The sequence below is a fragment of the Punica granatum genome, chromosome 4 (assembly GCF_007655135.1).
Source record: "Punica granatum isolate Tunisia-2019 chromosome 4, ASM765513v2, whole genome shotgun sequence".
NCBI classification, from domain to species: domain Eukaryota; kingdom Viridiplantae; phylum Streptophyta; class Magnoliopsida; order Myrtales; family Lythraceae; genus Punica; species Punica granatum.
In genome coordinates this window covers 35,958,555-35,985,456 of record NC_045130.1, presented here as the reverse complement: position 1 = coordinate 35,985,456, position 26,902 = coordinate 35,958,555, and the positions used below count along the sequence as shown (strand labels likewise).

The 26,902-nt window shown below is 39.6% G+C and overlaps 6 protein-coding genes across 7 annotated transcripts; 2 read left to right on the top strand and 4 right to left on the bottom strand.

Annotated features, from left to right (window-relative positions):
* Positions 1–8,105: 8,105 nt before the first annotated feature.
* Positions 8,106–10,984, bottom strand: LOC116202363 (thioredoxin 1). Its single transcript, XM_031533893.1, has 2 exons — positions 10,526–10,984; positions 8,106–8,643 (listed from the first exon to the last, which is right to left on the bottom strand). The coding sequence occupies exons 1-2, from the start codon at positions 10,785–10,787 to the stop codon at positions 8,330–8,332; spliced, it is 576 nt and encodes a 191-aa protein (XP_031389753.1). The 5' UTR covers positions 10,788–10,984; the 3' UTR covers positions 8,106–8,329.
* Positions 10,985–11,199: 215 nt separating this feature from the next.
* LOC116202362 lies at positions 11,200–15,123 on the top strand. Of its 2 annotated transcripts, XR_004156048.1 has the most exons (9): positions 11,200–11,550; positions 12,659–12,799; positions 12,974–13,066; positions 13,141–13,267; positions 13,547–13,641; positions 13,742–13,837; positions 14,023–14,105; positions 14,230–14,507; positions 14,726–15,123. XR_004156048.1 is itself a non-coding variant. In XM_031533892.1 (8 exons), the coding sequence occupies exons 1-8, from the start codon at positions 11,230–11,232 to the stop codon at positions 14,447–14,449; spliced, it is 1,176 nt and encodes a 391-aa protein (XP_031389752.1). In that variant the 5' UTR covers positions 11,200–11,229; the 3' UTR covers positions 14,450–15,089. The 2 variants fall into 2 exon arrangements, 1 of the variants encoding a protein (XP_031389752.1); XM_031533892.1 differs by having other exon boundaries at positions 14,230–15,089.
* Positions 15,124–16,168: 1,045 nt separating this feature from the next.
* LOC116202364 (GPI-anchored protein LLG1-like) lies at positions 16,169–18,459 on the top strand. Its single transcript, XM_031533894.1, has 3 exons — positions 16,169–16,510; positions 16,605–16,661; positions 17,724–18,459. Exons 1-3 carry the CDS (start codon positions 16,420–16,422, stop codon positions 18,101–18,103), a joined length of 528 nt encoding a protein of 175 aa, XP_031389754.1. The 5' UTR covers positions 16,169–16,419; the 3' UTR covers positions 18,104–18,459.
* A 2,292-nt stretch (positions 18,460–20,751) lies between these two features.
* LOC116204371 lies at positions 20,752–22,197 on the bottom strand. The gene has a single exon (XM_031536452.1). It carries the CDS (start codon positions 22,195–22,197, stop codon positions 20,752–20,754), a length of 1,446 nt encoding a protein of 481 aa, XP_031392312.1.
* Positions 22,198–22,247: 50 nt separating this feature from the next.
* LOC116204370 lies at positions 22,248–23,480 on the bottom strand. Its single transcript, XM_031536451.1, has one exon. The coding sequence runs from the start codon at positions 23,478–23,480 to the stop codon at positions 22,248–22,250; it is 1,233 nt and encodes a 410-aa protein (XP_031392311.1).
* Positions 23,481–24,843: 1,363 nt separating this feature from the next.
* Positions 24,844–25,986, bottom strand: LOC116205248. Its single transcript, XM_031537782.1, has 2 exons — positions 25,720–25,986; positions 24,844–25,390 (listed from the first exon to the last, which is right to left on the bottom strand). Exons 1-2 carry the CDS (start codon positions 25,963–25,965, stop codon positions 25,241–25,243), a joined length of 396 nt encoding a protein of 131 aa, XP_031393642.1. The 5' UTR covers positions 25,966–25,986; the 3' UTR covers positions 24,844–25,240.
* Between the last annotated feature and the right edge of the window lie 916 nt (positions 25,987–26,902).

Genomic DNA, 26,902 nt, shown 5'->3' with positions numbered 1-26,902 from the left:
GTTAGTTTACCGTATTCATATATGTATGTTTTTTTTTGGTAGTATCGTATACGTATGTTTAGATTTATTATTTCACTCAGCTTTTGCACAATATATGCTTTTTGTAGTATGAATCATAGTATTTGGAAGCTCAATTGGGTCTCGACTAATCATGTCGAGCCGGATGGGCCTGCTAAGGGGTAAGCCTCTCATAGCGTGAATTTTTTGCATTTACAATGACTCGAACCGAAATTTTGCTTAAGCGGAATAAACGCCGAACCGCTTGAACCAATCCACGTGGATAGTTTTTATGATTAGGATTATATTTATCATCATGGGTACGATATTTGTTAGTTTTTACCTATCAATTACTCATTATATTATTCATTCTTGGTTTTTTTTTCCATACATATTGTTATGTCATATTAATTCTATGCGAAGAAGAATTTAATTCAACTACGAAATCACGGGTATTTTCCGTCTATTTGGTGAAACTAATATATATATATATATATATATATATATTTGTTATTCATAGCACTTTGGTTAAGTGATTAACATCATTAATTTTCACTTTGCATTGCATGTGGTTTTGCACTAATTCTGTATATGGCCATTGTTGCAATTGCTCAAGTTGGGGTAGGGAAAGGAATTAGCCGTCTATAATGATAAAGTTGACGAAGAGGAAGCACATGATGAGAGGGATAGGAGGAAGACCGACACTTCTTGACGATAATCGACGTACCAAATGTACATACTGAAAAAGCAACAACAAGAAGAAGTAGAAAAAGACAATAATAGGAATGGGACCTCCCTAATTATCAATTAATATCAAAACATGAATAAGAATTCAATTTTTGATGGAGTGACCAACACCGGGGCTGTGACCGGGATTCGTAGGCCGAAAACCTTCAAGCTGTTCCACCTTACTCGGGCGGTCAACATCACCATTAAAACCCTTATTCCCTTCGCTCGAACTCCTCCCCTCGAGGATGGCCACATCTCTCAAATGCCTCCCCTCAGCACTTCCAACCAACTCATGGCACATCAGCACGAATGCGAGTAGGCAGCACAAACCTAGGAAAGTACCGTTACCCCTTGCCATCGTTTGAGCCAATGCTGAGGACGGGTTTGCTTATAACTACTGATGCACATAAGGGTTTGTGACACACTGTGGTATTTATAGTACGACATGGTAACCAAGTTGGCAAATTAACAAAGGGAATAATACTTTGAAAAAAAGAGAAAAGGGTTTCGGGGCAGAGGGGCAGGGGCATGTGATCAAAGGGGGTCCGGACCAGTGGGAGAGGAGAGATTCCATAAAAGTGGGGAACAGTGGGGGCAAAATTAGAAAACATAATCAAGCACAGAGAATGTAAGGGGTGGACTGTGTTAACTGCAGAAGCTCGACCTCTCATCAAACTATGGAATCGGTTCAGATTTTTATTTTCATGGTTTAATGTGTTTGTACTGTCTGTGTGTTGGTCTGTGTGTGTGTCTGAGCCATGTTGAGGCCATACATAGATGTATTCTCCTTTTGCCTGCAATAGCACATGCATGCAGCTATTGTTCCATTTGGCTTTTCGCATATATATGTTTTATGCCCTCCTCCTCCTCCTCCCACTAACCTAAGACAATGGCCAATAATGTAGATTGATTTAAGCAGTCCGATATTTGTTCCTCTAAGTATAATTTCGGATTCGAGTTATGTGAATGAAGAAAATTCACGGTGAGAAAGTTTTATTATTTAATAAACCGATTCAGTTCGAATTGAATTAATCGAAATTCATCGATCTTTCGAATAACAGAAGAAAAAAAAACGACAAGAAGTACGCTGCTCACTACACACCACCGCACATGAGATTCTCTTGGAATCTGTCCTTGAATGAATCTTCCCTTTATTTCTTGGATTTTTCTTCCCGAAGGACGGCTAGCTGGCGGTTACTTATAAAAAATATGTTATCATGGCATGCATGCGTCGAGATGGAACCGGGATTATTATAACACCTCAAGAAATGGAGATTATAACAAGGTATAGTACTTTAATCGCGACAAAAAGCTAGTAATTATGTACGTGATGTACTTCGGTACCATATATTGAACCGATTCATAGTTCAAAGTATAAACTTTTGGAACAATCATTCATATGCACCATCATTAATTAAAGCTTTAGCTTTTACAATATAGCTAACGAATTCCTTTGGAAGTTCTACGTAACATTAGAGCGCATTTCCTAGTTTCGGGCCATGTCGTTCGGTATATTAGGTTCTGTTTTGGATCCATACATAAATTCTTTGTAGTTAGTCTATATGTTTTGGATTCACGTTATTCCTAGCTCAGTCTGCACGAATCATGCCGGGTGCATATATATGTATTAAATAAAGGGAGTTAAACCGTGGTGATACTATATGCACATTTTTTATAACGAAAGTACAACCATCTCCACTGGAACTGCTTTGTACTTGGGTGATCTCCGAGGGTCACCACCCCGTCCACCTTCAATTAATTGGGAAATGCTAGATATATCCTCGGGAATATTCTTCAAATTCATTTATTTGTTTATTTTCGGTGGAAATTTATCTATTTATTTATTCTGTTCAATCTTACCTGGCCCCGAAGATGGGGTAGGAGTGGAAGGCTTTTTCTTTTTGCGTATATTTCTTTTTGCGAGTATAAGTTTTTTTTATTAAGCTGTTTATCCTTAATTAAGAACACTTATTTTTCAATCAATTAAATCAAAATTTACAAAGTAGATTTAACTCAACTTGAATTTTGTTCTTATAATCAACTTGGAATTCTTAATTGTAATATTATATATATATATATATATATATTATAATGTAATAAATTGTTTGCAAAGTAAAATGAATTCGATAATTAACTCCACATATAGAATGCTAAAATATCCCAGAGATTCATTATGAGAATTCAGTGACCTCTTTGAGTTATAACTTTAGGAAAATCACATTTATTCAGTTTACGGAAATAATTAAGAGAGTATATTATCCGATTATTAGAAAAGTCGTTGCGAATAATAGTATATTGGCAGAGACTTGTTTTCTCAAACTAGTAGGATAGTAATAATAATGGAAAAAATAAATTTGGTGAGATTGTTTCTCTTATCTATGATATAACAATTTGCTTTAAGCATTTTATATTATACTAGAAGCCAATCCATGCTATATTTGTATGAAATTTATTAATTTATGGGACCGGTTAAAAGCATCATCTTGTACATGATTGAACAAATTAGTCCTAATTGTAATTTATCAGATGGATTTTCAACCTGTTAATTATGAGAATTAACTAATAAATTTAAATGTATGTTTGAGGGGGTAAAAAGAATAGAAAATCGAAATATGTATGGGATGGTTAAGGGAGGAATAGAGAGTGTGAAAAAGCATTGATGGAGTGGTTATATTTATAAATTTTCCGTCATATTTCATTACTTCATTATTGTAATTAGTTATTAGAATCAAATTTTGATGCGTAATATGGTCAACATTATTGGAAAGGTGAAATGAGATAAAAAGAAGAAAAGAATCTGCTTCTCACGTTGTTTTTTTTTTTTTTGAATAAGAGATCACATCGAAGCTATGCGCATTTTTCACATAGAGCATATTACTAGGGAATTTTTCGCGACATGTATTGTTCAGTGCACGTGTGATTCCACCTGCATGCAATCACACCTGTTTTACGCATTTATTTTACCTAAAGTACTTGTTGATTTAAAAGGCTGAGGCATGTAAGCTATTAAATATTGGAAAAGATGATTCAGCGAAAACAAAAATATTGGAAAAGATGAAGGAATACAAATCTCATTATTACAAATCGAAGAAATGAGAAGATCATGACGTACCAAGTTGATTAATTTCTTGTTCTAGAAGCGCAAGTTAATTTGAAACAAAGATCAGTGGACGCATTTCGCCACTTGCATTAGGTCAACGTTCGACTGAGTATTAATCTCAATTAATAAATTGAAAATCCCTCGTGATTTTACCAAAACATAATTGAGAGAGATGAAAAAAATAGGAATGCCGAATAAGTAAAAAATAAAAACTTTTTAAAATTATTTCAAACAATCAGAAAAGAATGTGTCCAATAACTATACATATTTGAAAATAGAAAGTGAGATCGAATCGAGACATTTTTTATTTCGGAATTGGCGACATAATTTTTTCTTTGGATTACAAGGGAGACTCATTGACATAATATAACGAAATAAAAATTCTAATAGTTAATAAAGGGACATAAGTAGTTCAATAACGAGTATCAAATATGGAACCTCTTAATTATTAGGCAAAGTCATGCGTCACTGTGTCATACTCTTTTTGATTGATATCAACTTTGCTAGAAATTTCAAGAATTAGAGAAAACTCCAAATGGTCTTTCTCTCATTTATTAATGATGTGGTGAAAAAGAATTAAGATTACTCTAATTAAAAATAATTATTCTAATTACTTGAATCATCAATACACATTCTATCATCCGTTTATTCTTAACTAATTACTTTCTTAAGTTACGTGATAATATAGGAATGCACAGAATCTCTCCAAATATATACATACACACACACATATATATATATATGTCGAACATGGGAAAGATCAAATTTAACTCTGGCGGATGATTAGTCAAATATCTATCAATTAAAATAACGACTCCATATATAAGATAAGAGGACATACACATATATATCCACTTCCAAAATGCTCACTTTGGTTATGCTTGAAACAATGACGTGGCAGTAAAGGAGAAGATCGGATAAGAAATTCAATCCGCAACATGGAAAACGACTTTCGCAGATACAGACAACTAAGCCATCGCATTCTAGAAGAGCAACGTTATTCATTGGCCTTTTTTTTTTAATTATTATTTACTACTGTTTGTTTCAAATATCTTGGGAAGAAATTCTGCAATTTCTAGAAGGCGGCCGACACGTGGCAGTCTGCGGCGGAAGGAGACTCGAGTGTGTCTGTCGATGGAAAATTCTGAAGAAATTTTTTGACCACAGAGGTCAAAGTTTTTGAGCTTTGACGGCCAGCGTTTTGTCGATCTCTAGAACTCTCCAGAAATGGAAATTACGGTAGTTTTTCGTGTTGTAATTATTACTGAGGTGCCAAATAATTTTGACAAAATTATAAATCATCTTAGAAGACAAACATCGGATCAATTGTCGGGTGCATCCTAATTTGTCATTTACGAAGAGAGAAACGATCTTGAACATGGTACGGTATTATGTTCGTCGCCTGAACTCAAGAGATTTTGCGTCGGATTTACGCAAATGAGAGCTTGTCTCCCTTTGTTTGCCTTTCCCTATCACTATATTAATTCACGAGCTTCTCTTATGATCAAAAAAGAATAAATACAAATTAGATGTGAAATTTTAGGATCGATTTTTAAAATTTTAACTCTAACTTTGACTCTACTCATTACACAATAAAAGTTAACAACGCAATTATTACTTTTTTTCCCATTTCTTCAATTTTTTTTAACCATTCAATTCAATTTTTAATACTAAATTTTCTCAACTATTTATTACTTTTTTACATTTTTTCTCATAATTCAACAACGCAATCATTACAATCCAATTAAAATCAAAACTCAACTCTACTTAACTCTAAAACCAAACACACAACTATTGTTTTGAGAGTACTGATTAAACTATTTTAAGCTTGTTAAAATAAAAGATGTAACTTATATTATTTGCCAGTATTGCTCGACATCTTTCTTATGGGGCACGAGCTGGAATAGTGAATGTACCATTGTCTAGGATTCATCGTATGAAAGCTAACTACGAACATGAAGATGAGGATTCGAGCACCTAGACTAATTCTAATGTTAGACGAAAGTTTAGTGCTATACGTCCATATGTTCTCATATCACGCTTATCCTTTTTAAAATTTGTTAATCTGATATTTCATATCCACATCACATATGGTACCGATCTTCACTTATTTTTTTATTTAATATTTGAATCGATTTGCATATACACATATACAAGGTGACAAGTTGATGCTCAATATTCAATATATGTGCTAGAAAGGGTTGATGGAGTTTACTCGGAAATCAAAGATCATTGACCCTTTTATTATTAGAGATCAATAATAAAAGGAAATAAATAACTAACAGAAAATCTAAACTTATAATACGCAAAGCCCATACCTAATTATATATATATATATATATATATATGTATGCGAGTGGACGATGATGAATGAGGATTTGAGGAAGTGGTATCCTCAAAATGGGAATTACCTCTAGAAGAGGGTACTGGCGGCTTCAAAAGCAAGAGGAGAGGACACCGACTTTATTTGTTTACTAATTTATTTATTTTATAAATAAAAATGAATCTAGAAATTTAGTTCAATGGGTCGAAACTTAAAGAGGAGATAAAAGAAATAGTAAAATCATAAAATCAAGGAAATAAGATAATTTCACAGAAAAATGAAAAATTCCACAGAATACATTAGAAATAACGTTGCTTTTTATTTATTTTTATTTTTTTTAGTCCGAAAGTGGGCGGCTGCACCCCTCACACCCTTTAATCAATACTTGCATGGGAAAGAAGCTTATTATGAGAAATAAATAAAAAGGAAAAATATCAGGGTGTGTGAAATCTTATTTATGACAATTCAACAGATGACCTCTTAATCTTGGAGTAAAGTAATTGTTGCTGCACCAAATTCTTTTTCTCATTCTATTTATTTATTTAGACGTCTATTTGTATGTTATATTTGTTTATGAAAAATTAGATCTTCTATGTTCGTCCAACAGTCTCCTATAGCACCTGTTCATCATCAGAGAAGCACTACTTTACTTCGCATTCTAATTTAAACTGTTAAGAGAGATTTTAAACTGAATCTCCTTCTGATTTAACTGCTCAGAGGGACCAAAGGATAATCCTAGGAAGAGAAAAAAGAAAAAAGAAAAAAAAAAAAGAGGAGCCGCCCAAGAGACCAATAGGGGGTCGAGCCAATTGAAAAATCTTTCTATTTTCCTCTAAGATTGAAAATTCTATGACCCCTTATCATTTTATTAGTTTCTATATATCTATCTTCTATATAATAAATTCGTTTCAGCCATAACCTACCTGCAACAAATTTGTGCCTATTTTTGTGTCAATTCAATGTACCACTTGTTCACAAACTTGTTTATTAATATTTAAGTCAATTTAGAAAGAAGCAATGGAACAGTAGAAATTCAATTAATTAATTTGAATATCTTGATGTATAACTTTTATTAATTATTCATCATGATGAACTAATCTTAATCCTAACTCGACATGCTTATGCGTATCGTTCCCTAATCTTCAAGACTAAAAGTATAGCTCGAGATTTTGTCAATTCAGGAACATCGAGGATCGATCAATGTTCGGGTGAGCAATTTATGAGTTGTAGCTGCCATTGATACTTACAAGTTAGGAAGCGGATAGCACTTGAGGCCAAATACAACCAATATGCAGAGTGCCCCTAATTTATACAAGTGGGTTGCCCTGTCCAAGTAATTTGTCATAGACTCGCCGAAAAATCGACAGATGAAGACCATCCATCGACAAAGTGAAAGGGACTGAACCAGCTAGCACGATAATCACTCGTGAATAGACCGCGACAAGGAATTATCCAAACTTACATTTCGGAGAGTCGATATTATTCCATGGAAGTTGACTCAACAATTGGAGTTTAGGGTATACGCGTAGCATGTTCTAGTATATACTTTCATTAATTTTCCAATTGCCTAGTCAATGGCTTTTCCTGCTTCCCAAATCTCAATTTGCTTCCTTCAATGCCTATTAACAAAATGAATGTTCAGTTGGTAGCTAGGGATTGCACATTATTTAAGCCGGAAGCAAGCAGACGACTCAACTTACTAAAAACATCGATAGTATCGATGTTCGACTACAACTCAGCTCCTTCCAACCATCTCTTCTAGAACCGGTTCTTGAACGGTAACGAGTTCTAAAAAAACTTGTCTCCGTGCAACATGGGTTTGTAATACATCGGACGAATGCGTAGGCATCGGAAGATCAGGAGAGAAGTCAAAATTGATCTGCACATAGGAAGCCTCACACATTGCCAGAAATTGTTGGGGATGTTTCTCTGCATCTTCTACTACAAGACCAACCCTGTCAACCGAACAGTTGTATCATTGGATGCTTCGAAAAGTTTGTCACAAGGCAGACACACATGGTCTTTGAATTCCAAGCAAACAGAGCAAAATGAATTAAACCCTCCCATGACTTGTAGTTGTATAGAGCAGTCCTAATCTTGCAACATGCCTGCCGAACAATAAGTCATGAAGAAAAAACCCTCGATATTGCAGACACACACAGCAACTTATGATGTTCAATTTATAGTAACTTCTCTATGGTGTTCTCAAGTGAGGTCTTAGGGACCGCGCCGATCACCGCGTCTTTCTTCTCCCCCTTGTTGAAGATCATGATCGTTGGGATACTCCGGACCCCGTATTGGCTTGCGATAGAGGGGCTCTCGTCGGTGTTCAGCTTGAAGCACGTCAGCTTCTCCGTGTACTGCTTCGCAAGTTCGCCAATTACCGGGTGGATCATCCGACATGGCCCACACCATGGTGCCCAAAACTCGACAAGCACCGGTCCATCAGCCTTGAGAACGAGCGATTGCCAAGTAGCATCCGTAACGTTGGGAACTGCACAAGCGTATGATTAAGCAATTATTGAAAGTACGAGAGAAAATACAAAAACATTATCTGGCAGTGTTTTGAGATGACTCTCGTGTCAATGTGTATATCCAATCATCCAAGGTTAATGGACAAGGAAACACAGAGGATGAAATACCAGAAAAGTTCGGAAACAAAATGATCATCCCAACGACTTATTTACAATTATTACGAAATGAAATCAAACTTATCTTCTCCATGGCCCCTTGATTAGGTAATTCGACATTTCAATGGGCCCCGTGACAGCAAGATGGAGTCAAAGTTGATAAGTGTTTCAGCATCTAGGACGACTTCAGCATCTCAATAATCATGACTTTTGAAGCATATAACATTAAAAATGGATTAAAGAAACAGTTACCAGTCCACCAATCTCAGCATCCGCCAAATGACAAAACGCATAAGAGCTACGAGGTCTTCGGTTCGACATAAGTCCCACTAGCCGAAGTTGCCATTTTGTTTTCTCCGGAAAAGATGATCTTACAAATTTCATGGTGCTATCACATCATTCTCTGTTGACCTGTCAATCCAAACTTGAGGCCTCACCATAAATAAAAGCCCAAATTCAGCTCTTTTCAGCTTTGGGCCTGCCTGATTATATTATAAGGCGAATACCTTCAGCACTTCCAGAACCGACTGGCTCGAGGAAGAAATTGTGCAGTTACTAAGGCCTAGTTTGCTATGAAGGAATCGAGTCGAACAACAGCAGCACTTCATATAATGTTGTTCCAAGTTCTCATGGCGTTCCCATTCCGTGTCTTGTTTCCTCTCTTATCAAACATAGAGCTCCTGACTAACTAACATATATGCTTATTAGAATATCTGATCTAGCAAAAATAAGATGAACGAGAATTTGCAGCAGAAGCAGGATTTACGGGTTAATCAGGCCAAAATCTATTGAGTCATGTTTTCTTCTCTATCTGTTATAACTTATAACATCCGAATATGTAGAAACTTTTAACAGACAACTACTTAGCTTCTCTGCAGTCTCAATTAATCTGAATGAGAGTATTACACTTCCTTATGAATAATTCCCTTGTGGAACATCCCTGTCATCGAGTGGGAAAACCTTTCAAGGAGCAATATCCTTAAATTCTTGAGCTCCAGGCAAATTACTCAAGTATACTTCACTTCCTAAATAAAATAGGATGCAACTTCTTTTCTATATCCTTTTCTCGATATGCAAGATAACTCTTAGTTCGATGATACTAACCATTAATCTAGAAATACATATGAAGGCGCTAGTTCACAACTTATCTTGAGAGGGTTGTTTGGCTTAATACTTGGGATATCTAAGCGAAATTCCGAGAATTAGATCAACAAAGGTTTAAAATTCTCATGTCAAGATCTCACTATGTGTCTTGACGGGTGAAGTCATTAATTATCATAGTGAATCCCAGTCCCATGAAAGCAACATGTCAGTGATCTCATAAGAACTCAGAGATGCAATTTCAAGCTATTATAGCTATAGGCTCGTTATCAGTCTAAATTCAAGAAGTTCTATTGCTGTGGGTCGAGATATTAACACGGCATCTTCATCAGCTTCAAGAATTAAGTTCAAGCTCAAAACTATCACAGAAAATGGACAGACTTCAGAATGCCCATGTCATGGAATGATAAGCAGCATCAGGACCTACCGCCACTCCCTCTGATTCTCTGATCAAGCACCGAGCCGTTCCATTTCCGGTCACAGATCACGCATTAATCGCGATTAACGTAGTCTACTTACGAACGCAAAAGCATTTTCGGGCAAACAAATTATTTGTTTCCACCATTTCAGCTTATCTTCTCCTAAGCACTAGCACAAGCTTCATAAGAGCCTATCAACAAAGGAGAGAATGTGAAGTGAGCTCACCGTCAAGAGCAGCGTCCTGAGCTTCACACGCAATCCCTCTGCCTTCGCTGGCTCTGCGAGAAACCGAAGAATTCCTCTTCGAATTAAACAAGGCCAGACCCAGAGGCTGCTGCTGAATCTTCAGCCCGCTGAATCGAGGCAACCCGACCCTCCCGCGGACGGAGAGGGAAACTGCCGCCGGGGATGGTGTAATCTCCGCCGGGAGTGCCATCCGGGCTTTAGCTGAAGCAAGAGCGGTCGATTCAGGAATTGCCGCCGCCATCGGATTTTTGCATAAAGTTCGGGACTTTACGGAGAGCCGGCGACTGAATATATGCGATCGGGTGAAGAGGCGAGATGGGTTGATGAAAGTTAGATGAAACGGGAAGGGAGAACGGAGGTTTCAGCGTTTTTAAATGAGAACTCACGATCGAACAGAACAGAACGGAACAGGGGACGGATCTGTCAGCGTCTGCAGACAAGAAACAACTGTGAAAGTTAGCTACAACAGCGAGGAGTCCAAACAGCAAAGAATCCATTGATGAATCGAAATCGATCGATTCTGATCCAAATGGCACTTTGGGCCTCATTCGTTCAATCCCGACAAGCCCGACCCAAGGAAAAGAGGAAGACCCGTAAAAATAATAAAGAAAGAAACACAGAGAGAGAGAGAGAGAGAGAGAGAGAGAGAGAGAGAGTGTGTGTGTGCGCGTGTCAAGAAACCAATGCTTGCAAACCCAAGAGCCTTCTTTTCTGTGAAATGCTTTCCTTCAGCCTCCTTTGGGTTCTTTCCCCAGAGCTGCCTTGGGGCGAGACCAAGAACGCCGTGCAGCGCCGCCTTACAGAGCTCTGGCTGTCGCTCTTCTCCGAGAGAATTTGAGCTCGGGGACATGGAAGGTGGGACAGTCTCACTGCAAGAATGGCAGGGGTGGGGGACTGTGTCCCCTGTTCCCTCTATGGTTACTGAGGTCATTCAAGACTTGAAGCTTCTGGAGAAAATTAGTGATGCCCAGATGAGTTTCGGTGGCAATGGCGGTAAACTTCAGGTCAATGTTCATCGATTTTCCCTTCGCTGGGTACTATCAGTTAGTATGCTTGTTTTGCTTGTCTTAAGACTTCTGGGTCATTAGGGAATACTGAGTTGAAACAAAATTTTGAGTTTTACTGCTGATAAAGGCTAATGAACAGTGCATGGAAATCTCTTACTCAGGAAATTTGTCTCCTTTTCCATGTCAATTCTGATTGTTGTGGTCCTTAGCTTCGATCCTTTACAGGACGAGTAGCTTAGTTGCTTGTGTTATCATTCTTAAGACTTCTGGGTCCTTAGGGAATACTGAATTGAAACAAAAGTTTTGAGTTTTGCTGCTGAGAATGGCTGATGAACAATGCGTGGTAAACTCCGACTTGGAAAATTTGTCTCCTTTTCTATGTCAATTGTGATTGTTGTGGTCCTTAGCTTCAATCCTCTACATGACGAGTAGCTTAGCTCAGCTGTGTAAGATGGATGGAAGTTTATCTTGTTGCAAACTCTTGTAGTTGGATGGAGTTGGATCCTAATTAATCGAGTTTCAGTTTAATGGTATAACTTTCATCTTAATATGTAAGAGGCTATTGAATCAGATGCTGGAACTTCCAAGTAAGATAGGCAAAGAAAAGGAAAGCGTTTGTGAAATTAGTTTGGGTTGATTTGGGGCTTTAACCAAAACAGCTACGAAGTCTCATTTGCCATTACCCTAATAACACTATGGAAATCTTGCATTTCATGCGGAGAAGATAGTAAAGGTAATGGCCCTCTTTTAGACAGGCCACCCACTTTTTAGTGTATTTTGGAGTATACAGATAATTGCGATTAGAAAGGACTAGTACAAGTTTTCTTCGAAGAATTGATTATATGTGAGGCGGAGTCGGGAAAATATGGAATGCGCTTAAATGTCTGATTGAACTAATAAATGGTGCACCTGGTGAGAATCTAGGCAAATTCATCTGACGCCTGAAACATATTTGGATTGGACTATCTATGGACCATCATTTTCTGAGGTTTTCATTTCACTCTGTAATTTTTCACTTTCAACCCACTTTTCTTTTTTCCCTTGTCTTGTACAATTGTCTTTGTGCTCAATTCAATTTGTAATACATGAGTTCATTGTATTTCAGGGAGAATTCAAGGTAGTGGAAGATAAAAAACACAGAGCAAAATACGAGTCTCTAGGCGATTCTGAGAAGAAACTCCAATTTTTTTCTGCTAGACAGATAGCATGCCGCTTGCTGGGAAGCAGGGGTTATCTCTGCCAAAATGTACTTAATTCCTCAGGACAATGTTCTTTTTTCCATCCTTAATGTCATTTCTTTCCCTATTTGTGCAAGTATTTCATGAACGGTTAATTTTCTTGCATTTGGACACAACGGACACCAGATATTCATTTTTTTTTTTGGGTGAAGATATTCATATTTACTTGTATCATTCTACAGTGTTGGCTTCCTACAGATGATTGTATGTGTTCAAAGTTGAGGCAATGCCGTCTTTGGAGTGGTATGCGTTTCTGGTTGTATATGCACCCAAAGGTGTGACTTCTTCAGATTGACTCTTTCCTCTGCATGGGATGAAATCCTCTGCAATGACTAATTGAATTTCGCAGGATTTCCTCAGGCAGAACAACACAGGGAAGTTGCTGTGGCAAGTATTTGGAGTTCAATCAGCAACTCTGTGCCTTTTTGGTATTGCCGAGGATGAAGATATAATGTGGAATACTTTCAAAGCGTCAGGTCCCATTGAACCCTCTATTCTTTGATAATTAAATTGAGCTCATGCAAATCATAGAATAACCAGGCATAAGCCCAATCAGTGCCACTCTAAAGCTTTTGCCTATTTTGATTATGTTAAGTAATAGCAATTGAAAAGCCATTATGGTGGGAAATTGTTATCCCCTTTAACTGTTGGAATATAAAGTACAACAATAGCTCGAGATTATGTCGAACCACCACAGTGTCTTAGCGAATTTGATGTTTAGCTGCTGATTCCAGTTTTTTGTTTCTAAATTTCAGGCAAAAGTAAAGTATGGTGCCTTTATCCCAGTAAGAATGGAGTGGAGAGGTCTGTCCAGGATGCATTATGCCTAGCACATACGAAATTTGAATCTGTGAGTGTATTAATTGGTGGATTCTTGTACCTTCCGTTTTAATACACCTTTTTTTCTTTCCCCTTTCCCTTGACCGACTTATTATTATCATCCTTTCTAGGTTTCTGATGTAAAGAAGGATGAAGATGATATTTTGCATTTCGTTTTGATTGACGGTACATGGAGCAATTCTGCGGCAATGTTTAAGCGTATGAAGGTAACCCTGTTCAGGACTTCCTTGATCATCTCCTCTTATTCACATGATTCAATAAATAACTTTCTGTCAGATCCCGACGCAGAAAGCTTCTTTTTGGTTTGTGTTTGACTCTGTTAATCCAATATGACCTTCACTTCCTATAATATACTCATTCATGCCTAAGAACTCAAAATTTTCCTAACCAGGAGCGAGCAAAGTTGGTTTGGGGAGATGAGGACCTTCCCTGTATATCTCTAGCTACCGGTGCATCGGCTATGCACAAGCTCAGGTGAGTACTGAAAGCTGCTACTTTCATATTCTCGTTTGGTTTCTTTTATTCCAAGAGACCCACTATTTCCGCTGGCACCTTAATCTGAATATGATGGTGCTCACTTACTCTTGTTTGAGAGCAGGCCACAGCCTTCGTGGGACCGAACCTGCACAGCAGCTGCAGCCGTTGCCCTACTCTCTGAGCTTCAACTCATATCACAATTTAGCCCCTACGGTTTTGATGAGCAGGCAGAAGCGGTGGAAGATGCCTTACGGGTTTTGTTGGAAGCTCTGACCACTCGGCGTATTAGAATGGGAAGGTCCATCTCTCGCAAAGTCAGATGCACCAGCAACATCTGTTAGTGTCTGACCATGAAATAGAATCAGCATAGGAGAAAGAAGCATACTCTCGTCTTATGAGGTAAATACTTCAACTATGGAGTGGAATTTTGATTACCCTCTAAGGGCTACTCGCATATGGAAGTCTTCTCCCGGATGGTAGCTTAACATGACAGATCCATTCAAAATTCCAATCGATTGCAAGAACGTTGTCACAATTTGCCACCTCTTTTTCTTCCCCTGCACCGTGCTGCCTTCTTGCGGTATGTCATTAACTTTGTTGCACACATATATCAACAGCTTCTATTTATCAAGTGCGCATTGAACTGGAACGTGCTTGGCGGGTGTATCATACAGGGAGAAGTACGAAGGTGTCCGGTGAAATTTCGAGAACTGAGCTTGTTACTATACACAACGCTAACTCTCTCCTTCAAATCTTCAGTTTTTGCTCCTCTTTTGGAGGGAAAAGTCCTTCCCGAGATATTCTTTTATACAGTGTTTTGCACTGTCGTCGAACTGATGCCTGTGGCTCAGAGAACATCAAGGGGACTTGTAAGCTAGAGGAAACATGTATTAATCTTTTTCTACGTGGCTCAGAGAACATTAGATTCGGGTGCTTAAACCAACGATAAATCGCCCTATCCGTTAGTTCTCGAAAAATTAATACAGCTTTGGTGGCTGGTCCTACAGTTTTAACTCCTCGGATGAATCTGCAAAGCTTGTGTGCTTGACAGCGCAAACAAAATCGAACAAGCTAGTATGAGTCCGATATCTAATCTTGTCCTGTTTGAATTCTCAAATAATTAATTTTAATTTTAAATTTAACTCAATATACTACACAATAAAAATATATATTTTCTAATTCAAAAATTTAAATTTTAATTTTAATTCAACACACTACATAATAAAAATATATATTTTTCAAGTTAAATATATAATCACATCTCAATTGTTATTTTTCACAATCAAAATTAAAATTACTTTAACTCTGAATTTAAATACACCATGAGTTTTCATGGAGAAGTTTGAAGTTCGAGACGCCTCAAAAATCATACTGGAGAATATTTTCTATTGAGTCACTTGAATGATTAGTAGCTAGATTGATTTTAGCTGTGGATTGTGGACTTATAAAGTGTTTGCGTAGTCTGTGAATTTAATTGAACAAAACTCGGATATACTCGTTTTCAAGAAAAAAGAAAAATATTCAACTGTCCAAGGAAAATTTAGACAAAGTAGAATACAGTGGGACTGACTAAATATTTTTCCATTTTTTAAATACTTGATATTTTGTCCACTAAACACTGAGACGACCCTTGAACAGAATTGACTTTAGTTAATAGTATGAGAAAATTCCGTGATTCCAATAAAAAGAAGACATTTTCTCATAAATCCTTAGAATATAGAGAGCGAGAGTGAGAAACGCAATTAGATTATGTTGTGTTTGGTTTCATAGTAAAATTTTAAAATTAAATTTTGATTTTAAAATAGAATGGTATAAATGTGACTCACCTTTGACTTTGTATGAGTTATGTTGTTTTGTTATGGAAAAAAGTGATATAAATGAGACTCACTATTTGATTTTGTATGAGTTATTTTGTTTTATAATGAATAGAATTTAGTTAGAATTGTGATTCTAACCAGGCTCAGAGATTCACTGCTATTAGTGAAGCAATAATTAAGATTTAATTCATTGTTATTAATTTAACTATTTGCCTACAAACCCAAACAGCCTTTTGACCATTAAGACAACATCTGACCATGTCACCCTTGACCTCTCGAGCATTTATCGTTGTGGAGACAGCTCACACCTTCTACGCGCTTCTCTCTCTCTCTCTCTCTCCGTCAGCTAAATTTAGGAAAGACCCTCGAAAAGAAGATTTGCTCGTAGGAGAAAATCCGTTGATAAGGGGTTGGGATCGAAATCGGTTCTTTGGGGATCGCTTGCTCCGAAAAGGAAAGAAAGATTGATCTCCCGAGAAACCCAGAAGTCGAAAATGGCGTTTAGTTCCTCCCCCATGTTCAATCTCATCCTCCTCTGCAGCTTCTTGGGCTTGGCAGCTGCTTCTTCTTCGGTTTTCCTTTCCGGTATCTCCTCCGGCCTTATCTCATTGATTAAGATCCATTTGCCCAGCTGGGAAGCAAAAATCATTAACTAAGATCCATGTTCATGGCTGTGCAGATGGTATCTTTGAATCTCAGGGATCTACCGGGCGTGCCCTTCTTCAGGCTAAAAAGAGTAAGAACCTGTTTGTTCTTTTGCTTTTCTGGTCTTAGTTATTCATTTGCAGGCTTTTGTGTTTTGTAATCTTCCTGTCAAAGGTTGTGGCAATTGAATGGGGATTTCTCTTTGGGTTGAAAGCAAAAAATTGAGATTTTGTGGGGGATGGCTAATATTAAGATCGTTGTAGCGGCGATGAGGTGATTATTTTGGAGTAAAGGCGAAATATTGGTTTGGTTTTGTACGAGAAAGTCTGTGTCTTTTGATTTCATAATATGGGATGGATTGAAATTGAATGAGTTCAGGATTCTCCTTTTCTCCTAGAGTTGGAGCAAATGGAGGAACGGATTTTGGTTGAAGCACGTTTCTCTTTTTGTTAATTCATTGTTCGGCCTTGTATACACGCATGAAATATTGGGTAAGATATTGTTTCCGGAACACTTCGAAAGGCCACTATCAGATTCACATATGTTTACCCGCGACCCTTACTATGAATTTCGATTAGCTGGGTTGTTCATGCTGTGGTGGATTAGTTTGCTAGGGCTAAGTTGATTCAGCTTCTGAGAAGAAATTTCTGGAAGTTCTTGATTAGATCACTTAAAAGTGCCCACTAGAATTAATGAAGTGGAGGCATTATCGGCACATTCTTACATGTGATGTATTTTCGCAATCCAAAATGATATTTTATCATTTCACTCGGATATGACAGAATTTATGTGCTTGGGGTCATAAGACCATGCACCTGATTCCTCTGGTATAGTAGTAAATCAGATGCAGAGTGTTTCTCTTTTCTCCAATTGACAGAATCCTATTATAATGCGGATGCATTACTTTCACTGCCACGCACCCGAAACTGAACTTAATTGGAAAGTAAGATATTCCCTGGGATCAAATTCTTACTTTGTTGTATTCAAAAATATTTCTTATTTTCCATCTGTTTCTTTTTCTGGGGTGATCTATTCATTTGCGTCATTGCTAGGTTGGATCCAGTAAATGTCGACGTTTTCAGAACTTCATGTTTTCCTAGTATATGCACTCATGGAGAAGAGTTTAATGAAATTGTTCTTTTCGTATATGAAGGTTGCGCTGTTGACTTCGAGAACCAGAATTACACAATCATCACGAGCCAGTGCAAAGGGCCTCAGTACCCAGCGCAACATTGCTGCTCATCTTTCAAGCAATTCGCTTGCCCATTTTCTGAACAGATCAATGACCTCACAACCGACTGTGCCTCAACCATGTTCAGCTACATCAACCTCTATGGGAAATACCCACCTGGTCTCTTCGCCAATGAGTGCAAAGAAGGGAAGGACGGTCTTGATTGCAGCTCAGTCCCTCCTGCTGCTACTGCATCACAGAAGGATTCAATCAGTGAAAGCAGTGGTCAGAAATTGATGACTACAGCTACGTCAGTGAGTGCAGGAGCCTTCGTCGTGCTGCTGTTCCAATTACTGCTCTAAAGTGCGACTGTGAATTCTGATTTCTTTTCTTTCTGCTGTTTGTGCCCTAACATTATCTTATCAAAAAAAGAAAGCCCGTATATGCATTGTACTTTGGAGCCAATATTCTCTGAAGCTGCTTAAAATATAGTTTAGCTATCTTACTTTGCGTGCGAAACTAGCATACTTTGTCAAAGGGAAAGATGCAGAATCCTCCTTGTAGGTACCCCATGTTTGATGCAGTGAATTTCTTCGGCAGTTCTTGAGGTCTGATTGTGGCTTGTTTGTATGAGAGAACTTGTGTATGGCGAGTGCTGTTTAGTGGAATAGCTCGAATCATCTGTCAATGAAGAGCTCTGTGTGCTTTTCAAGTTGTATCCGGTCGCTCTTACTCCTAAACGCATGATGTTTTTTTTTAGATGAATGGCGAATTTCATTAATCAAAAGTGATTACATCTGAGGCCATTTACCCAGTACAACATGAGAGACTAAGCCCTAAACTCTACCCCAAAAGGGAACTAATTAGTTGTGAACAAAATCAGAAGAGTTAAACGTGTGACCGACTAACGTAGCATTTTCAATTTTTTGTGAGAGACGAGGGTAAACATTCAGCTTCGCTTTCACATCTGCAAAGACCTTCTAAACTATTGCCGTTGGAGGAGAGATATGCTTTTGGTAAATTCTGACATTCCTCTCTCGCCATGTACAGTATATGTAGTAAGTCCAAAGAAGTTTGAGGCAAATGACATCAAACTTCTTCCCTCGAAGGGAAGCAATTCAGTTGATTTCCGTATTCCAACTTACCGTAGTTCGGTGCAAACCGATTCGAGCTACCAAATTTTTCCAAATTCCTTGGGTAACAAGACATTCAAAAAAGAGATGATCACGAGTCTCCCTCTGCATACTGCAAAATTCGCACTTAGTTGACGCAAGCTGAATCCCCTATTTTGATAGCCGATCTTTAGTAGCTAGTTTATTATGAACACTGAGCCAGCTAATAAAAGAAGAGCGAGGAAAATGTCCATCAAACCATATTGCACTTCCTCATTCCACTTTAGGGCCTCTCGATCTAAGACACTGCCAGGCATTTGCAATAGAGAATTGCCCAGATTTCTGAGGGGTCCATAAGACTCTGTCCTGGTTAGAAGATTCGAGAGCTGTGGCCAAATCCCGAATACAAGTAGCTTGTGGGTTCGAACTCCTCGGCCAGTGCCATTGCCCTTCTACCAGAACTGCACTAACTGTTGCATGCTCCCTGAGTGAGGGGAAGCACTGAAGTACTCTGTAACAATATTTGATCAACGGGCCAACAGGTAGCCAGGTATCGTACCAAAAGGACACAGTTTTGCCTGAACCAACCTTGTATCTAATATAAGGGAACATGAGAGCTTTGATCTGCATTAATTTCCTCCAATTCCATGAGCAGTCTCCAGGCAGCCGTAAAGACCAAAGACTATGGCTTTTTGTTAAGTATTTGTTTGCCCAAGCCACCCAGAGAGAGCCCGAATTTATAAGGAGAGACCATAAGTTCTTCAACACGCACACCTTGTTCCATAGAGTTAAGTCCTTGATACCAAGACCTCCCTCAGCTTTTGGGAGGCAAATGGTTTCCCAACTGATCTTGCCCCCACCTGCATATTGCTCGAGACCTTTCCAGAGGAAGGATCGACACTTCTGCTGCACAAGTTTGATGACTTTTTTTGGGAGGATAAAGTGATAACACCAATAGCTGGCCATACTAAAGAGCACAGAGTTAATCAACTGCACCCTTCCTGCATAAGATAAATACTGCACAGTCCAACTCTTGATTCTTTCCACGATTCTCTCGGTAAGAGCTTCACAATTCTTCGAAGAGAGTTTCCCGGAAACAAGAGGAAGGCCGAGGTATCTCACAGGTAGTAAGCCTCTTTTAAATCCAGGGCAAGTCACCAAGTCAGAAACAGAATCCTCAGAAATGCCTCCCGTAAAAATCTCAGATTTTTCAGGGTTCAACATCAGACCAGACCAATGATAGTAGGTATTCAATACATCAAGGATAGCAACGAGGGAGTCCTTAGAAGCATTAGTGAATAAGAGCAAGTCATCCGCAAAACATAGATGGGTTAGACGGAGTGACTTACATCTTGGATGATAGCCAACTTTATCCTCAGCTGCAGCCAAATCCATGATGAGGGAGAACACCTTCATGGCAATGACAAATAGATATGGGGATATCGGATCACCTTGTCTCACTCCACGCTTACCAGGGAAGTAACCAGCTAGAGTCCCGTTGATAGCCACAGAGAAATAAGGGGAGGTGATACATCCCTTAATCCACCAGAGAAAACAGGGCGGGAAATCCAAGGCTTCCAAACTATTGAGAATGAACTCCCAACTTAAAGAGTCGAAGGCCTTCATAAGATCTATCTTTATGGCACAACGTGGGGATATTCCTTGTCTGTGATAATTCCTCACAAGCTCATGAGCAAGTAATACATTATCTGAAATTTTCCTACCCTGCACAAATGCTGTCTGGTTTAAGCTGATAATATCCGGGAGCACTTCCTTCAGTCTATTTGCCAACACTTTTGAAATACATTTGTAGACGACATTGCAACAAGAAATGGGTCGGAAATCTCTCATGCAGTTTGCTTTTTCCTTCTTTGGGACAAGAGCTATGATCATTGAATTTACCTCTCTTCGAAGCTTTCCTTAGGAGAAGAAGTGTTGCACAGCATTAGTGAAGTCTTTCTGAACAATTTGCCAAGCATGTTTAAAGAAATATGCTGTGTAGCATCAGGCCCTGGTGACTTGTCATTCCCCATCGAGAACAAGGCAACTTTAATCTCCTCATCTGTAATAGGCAGCATAAGCATTTGACGTTTTAAGTGAGGAACCTTCCGTTTAAGTATGGGAGAAAGCTGAGATGTCGAGATCCCCCCAATACAATCATCCTTTTTCCCCAGGAGGCCTTGATAGAAATTTATTGCTTCGTCCTTAATTTCCTGCACTCCTTCTAACTTGGCGCCAGAAGTAGAGTATAGGGCTCGTATGGTAGTTCGAGCATGTCTACCTTTTACTGCTTTGTGGAAAAAAGAGGTGTTCTGATCTCCCGCTTTTAGCCATGCTACTCTAGACTTTTGTCTGAGAAACTTCTCCTCCCTGTTGATTGCTTCTAGGAGCTTTACCCGCAAGTCCACCTCCTTTTTGATCAATTCAGGAGGCATACAATCACTATCCAGCAACGTAGCTTGAACCTGGGCGAGCTCAGACTGCAAATCGTTTATCCGTGTATGTACATTCCCAAATTCAGTTCTGTTGAAATCCTTTAGATGCATCTTGAGGCTCCTCAGCTTTTTGTAAAGCACTTCCATTGGAGTACCTTCCTGAGCCTCTGTCCAGACTCGCCTGACCAGTGCCATATACTCTGGATGTTCAGTCCAGAAATGAAAGAATTTGAATGGCTTAGGGCCTGTACTCTCCTTTTCACCAAATTTCAACATAGCTGGGCAATGGCCAGAGATACCAGGAGGGAGGAATTCAACGGTGGAGGCTATTTGCCCTTGAAGCCACTTTCCATTAACCAAGACTCTATCAATCTTCCTTGCTTGGAAACCCTCTTGTCTTTTGTTGCTCCACGTATAGTAGCATCCAATGGAGGTATGATCAGTGAGTTCAGCTGAATTCATGAAGTCCGCAAAATCCCGCATGCTTTGATCCATGGCAATTTCCCTCCCATCTGCTTTGACCTCTTTTATATCCTTTACAGCATTGAAATCTCCTAACAACACCCAACTGTGACTCATGCTTCCGGCGACGACGTGCAGATCATGCCATAACAACCTTCTCTCCATCATATCATTTGAAGCATAGACAAAAGTTACCGCAATCCAGCCAACTCCTTTAGGCACATTGAGCAGAAGATGAATAAATTGAGCAGACTTGCTTAGTATTTGAACTTGCAAATCCTCTCGCACCATTAACCACAACCTACCATTTCCGGCAAACTGATAATTTTCAAACATATACCAACCTTTCCATCCATCTGCAAATTTTTTACAGTTCACCTCCTTCACCCGAGTTTCAATGATAGCAAAAATCCCCAAGTCATTGTCATGAGCAAACTTATAAACCATTTTCTGTTTAAGAGGGTCATTTAGCCCTCTAACGTTCCACGAGGCTATAATCATTGGGTTCGTTTGGGAGGTTTACCACCCTTACCCAACCTTGACTTCCTTGATCCTTGCACTTTCAAGACTGCCTGGACTACTCCTTTCGATGCACTTCTAGGTTGCCGATGTGCCCCCGGCCGAGCCTCTTTCACTTTTGTAGCAATTTCCCGGTCATCATCAGAGCTGGTGACCCCCTTACGGCCTTCCTCGTCCTCGCCTAGTTCAAACGATAAAGGGACCTTACCCTTTTCACTAATCAAGTCTCCCAGGAACTCATTCTGGTCAGTGAGAGTTGTGACAACAGCAGGGGAAGCTTTCTCAGTAGCGATACATCTCCGTCGGGCCTTGCCAGCATGTCGAGACGTCGTCTCAGTAGCCCGAGTCTCCTCCACAGTAGTTGGGCTGGCAGGGGATGTAGCTTCTACAGTATGACAGTTCTCCTTAGCAGGCTGAACGTTTGGAGTTTTCTCAGCTACTGGTGGCACCTCCGCTGAGCTATTGCATTGATGACCAAAGACCTTGCAGTGGTCACATTTGTCTGGCAACCAAGGAATGTCCACTAGAACTTCTGCTGAGCGATTATTTTCCAAATCAACATTCAGAAACTCCGGGATTTCCTTATCAACATCCAATTCAATACATACCTTTGCATATTCCAACCTTGATCGGAGAGCAGTAGCTCTGTCCATGAAAAGAGGCTTACCAATGGCGCTCGCTAAGTAGCTAATGCCCTTGGGATGGAAGTACTGCAGAGGAATTTTCCGCAATTGAACCCAGATTGGCATCTTCCTCATGTTTAGTTCCTCTTCAGTGAAATGAGGGCTCCATTTCTGCAAAATTAAGAACTTTCTCTCTACATGCCATGGTCCCGTCTCCAGAACCCAAGACATTACTGCTTCAGACGGGAACTGGAAGATGAACAAATCTCCCAGTGTACTCGCTGTCACCCTCCCGTGTTTTCCCCATAAACCATTGACCACCGAGGCAACCTTTCCAAAGTCAGGGGTTTTGCCCAAAAATCTTCCAATTAGTGTAAAACACCATTGATCAACACCAAACTGTAGAAATTCCGAAGGAGGCTTCACATTGCTATGCTCAACGCCTTCAAAATATTCAAGATTTTGATTTACTTTCGGGAAGACTTTCTTCCAGTTGAGAGGGCCCTTAGGAGTCAATTTCTCACCTGAAATTGAAGTCGGATCAGGATTGACAGAGATTATCGACGATTGAGGGGCTGGATTCGACATTTCTCAGCTGATACGGCTACTCCGCTGCCCAAGCAACGCCGGAAACTCTCAAATACCCTTACTTCATCCTATTGAGGCGTGCAACAGTAGCAGAGCCAGCAGAGAAGGAGGAGGAGGGGGGAGGAGGAGCGGGGAAAGGGGCGGAGGCAGAGGAGAGAGGGGGTTGCTTGGCCCAGGGGAGGGGGGCGGCGGCGCGGATGAGGAGGGGGGAAGGAGGCGCGGTGGGGGGGAGAACGCCTTGAATGTGTAACCTCTAGAAGGACGACCGATCAAGGGGTCCGATCGAGCAAATCGGCGCCGGATCTGAGGAGTTTCAGGAGAAGACTCGGACGGCGCCGGATCAGATCTGAGCAAATCGGTGCCGGATCGGATCTGAGGAGCTTCTATATTTCATTGTTGTTACTGAAGTTCTTCATCCTAAACGCATGATGTTATAAATAAGAAAGTCATCGTTTAATGGTCTATGCGTGGAAATCATCTGATGGTGAAAACATAAATCTCGGCGACATACAGAAATTTGCTTCCGACTTGTTCCATTTATTGTGCAGGGATTCAATAAATAAGTATAGGAGCAGTTTTATGAGTTCAGCTTGGCTATATGTAACAAAGCATCATCTTTCCCATAGAATATGTAATCATAAACTTCTGGCGTGATCTTAAACTGCATGGAACAAGTTGTCCACGTTGTTCTTAACTGTCAACAACTGTCCTGGACTTGTTCCATCACACTATTAGTCCAGCTACTGCCAAGGTGTCTGAAAAAAGAGCTATTGCTGAGCTGGAGTGACACAGAGAGACGATATGAACGGTGGCAATTCTTTTCGCAAGACGTGCACTCAAAACTGGCTGACTGCATCTTTATGAACTGTGCGATCTAGAAGAAAAATGAAGACACTGTTTTGATAAGAACCATGAAAATTCTTTTAGCAGGACTTTGCACTCAAAACTGGCCGACTGCATCTTTATGAACCGTGAAATCCTAGAAGAAAATGGAGGCACTGTTTCAAATAGAATCCGATCTAATACGATGTCTGCAAATTCTTATGGTTGCCAGCACGCTTTGTAGTTGTTAAGCCAATGCAGAAGTTTATTCAGCAAGGGACAAATTCCTAACAGTACTACCGACAGCTGACATGTCTGAACAACCTTGCTGTTATTCTAGAACATATGACCCAATACCAATTTGTTGATTTCCCACAGAAAATTGGGCAAGAAGGATCGGTATTCTCTGCGATTCGGTGAAGTTAAGAAAATATTTATGGAATAACTTTCATTATACACTACAAACAGATATCAGCAGCAATCAACTGATGCACCGAACTACTGAGAGCTCAACTGAACAGGATCCTTTTCAGACCAAACGTATGAGAAGACAAGTTAAGCTCTTCGATTTCGAGAAAGATAATTCGTACAGGTAGATAAGACCAACAGACGGCTCAAACCCTACATGAAAGATGGAACAAATACCGATCAATCCAATGACACCCCAACCATCTTATAACATGGCACGGATCGAATAAATATCAACCTCACAAAGAATTGGAACCCACAGTACAGAAGAGTGAATCTTGAACGAAAGACATTTGCTCTAATGAGGAAATACAATGACCCCCAGAAAGATACATTCTGTTTTCTCCTGTAAAAGTAAAAATCGAACTAAAAGTTGCAAATCCAATTTTCTTTTTCTTTTTCTTTTCAGTCTCCTGTAATCACTGGACAAGAATCGAGATCACCATATTTTCCCAGGGATGAACAGAATATCATCTGTGAGCAGTAACCAGTGTTTCAATAAACCGCAGCCCGTCGAATCTCGGGGCGAACTTATCGGTTGAAGCAGCTGATTGCAAGGAAGAATCCGAAGCAGCAGATTGCAAGGAAGAATCCTCATGATCTCTGCTGGAGCCAGCCTCCTGCAAAGAACAAAACCCGAAATTAGGCTGGACGCAACTAACGACTACGAACTCGATCCCGAAGACGCGAACATAGCAGTAATGGGATTTCAGGACCTTTCAGCCAAACTTAGTGTAAATTCGAAATTTTAACTTTAAAAGGCAACTCAACAGTAACAGACGTCATTAATCAGCTGAAATCCAATTCTGGGTAGCAAGAAAAGATTCAAAATTTGCTCAACTCTAAACGGCTCGAGCCCTTCTCCTCAAACTACTTGGACTCATCACAGCTCAACCAACAGTAAAAGGGCAAAGGGCAAGAGACCCGGGATTCTTTGGGGGGGGCCCACCTGGAGGGAGAGTTTGAAATTGCAATTGCAGGTGAAGTTTGACGGGGGAGAAGCAGCAGAGACGGTGGCAGTTGCAGACACGGCAGCCATGGAAGCTGCGAAGAGACTCGACCTCTTCATCGCTGGGGGCACTGAAGAGAGGATCCTGCCGTGCTGATCTGCTGAGCCCGAGAAGAGGAACGAAGCTTTCTCAGGGAAAATGGGAGAGGAAATGGGGGAAGGGATTGATTGGTCAATTCCCGGCATATATACACCACAAACTCAGACACAGAGAAAGAGAGAGAGAGAGAGGCTATTGTGTCGTCCGGTGAAACTGAAAGACGTATGCTTGAAGGGAAAGTACAATTAAGCCCCTCTGTCGAATTACCATCAAGCCCATGCTATTGGCATGCCCACAAATTTCTTCCCCATCTAGACTTTTTTTTATCTTTTTATTAAGGTAAACTCCTCTATAAAATAATTGTCGATCTAGATTTTTTATTTTTTTTAATGTCAGATTAATATCTAACTTCTAATAGCTTTTAGAAACACCCTCAAAAAAGAAGTAAGGACATAGAGGGGAAGAAATGTTAGAGGCATAACAACAACCACTGTTGCTTCGGTTGAGATCATCGCCAATAATTCAAATGTCGATAATCTCTATTGGATAGGTGGTGATTAGCATTAACTAGAGTGTATCAGTTGGATCGAGCGATCTTGATTGGATTGGTAGTTAGCTTTAACTCAAGTAATGGCAACCTCAATTGTTATGAGCGATCATGGTTAAATTTGAGGTGATTGACATTGGACTGCATCACTAGGGCCTTTTTCCACTATCATGCGTGAGGAGAGGAAGATTCATGCATTGAGCCTCAATGGCAAATATAGCCACTCCAATAGAGGTTGTCAGAGGCCATTCAAATTATGAACTACCTCATTGTGAATGTAGGGTTAGTGGCTAGCATTAGGGTTCCACAACTAAGGTCATCCATCTCTCTTTACGTGTTACTTGATTGATGGGGGCACAACACCAGCCATAGTCGAGGTCCTAAGTGATCTCAACAATCAGTAGCAACCTCAATTGAGATAACAGTGGTCGGTGTTAACCTTTATGGCACTTCTCTCACCACGCTCTCTCTTTTTAGGGGAATTTCTAAAAGCTTTTTATATTAGAGCTAATTTGAAAATGAAATTATACTCAAAA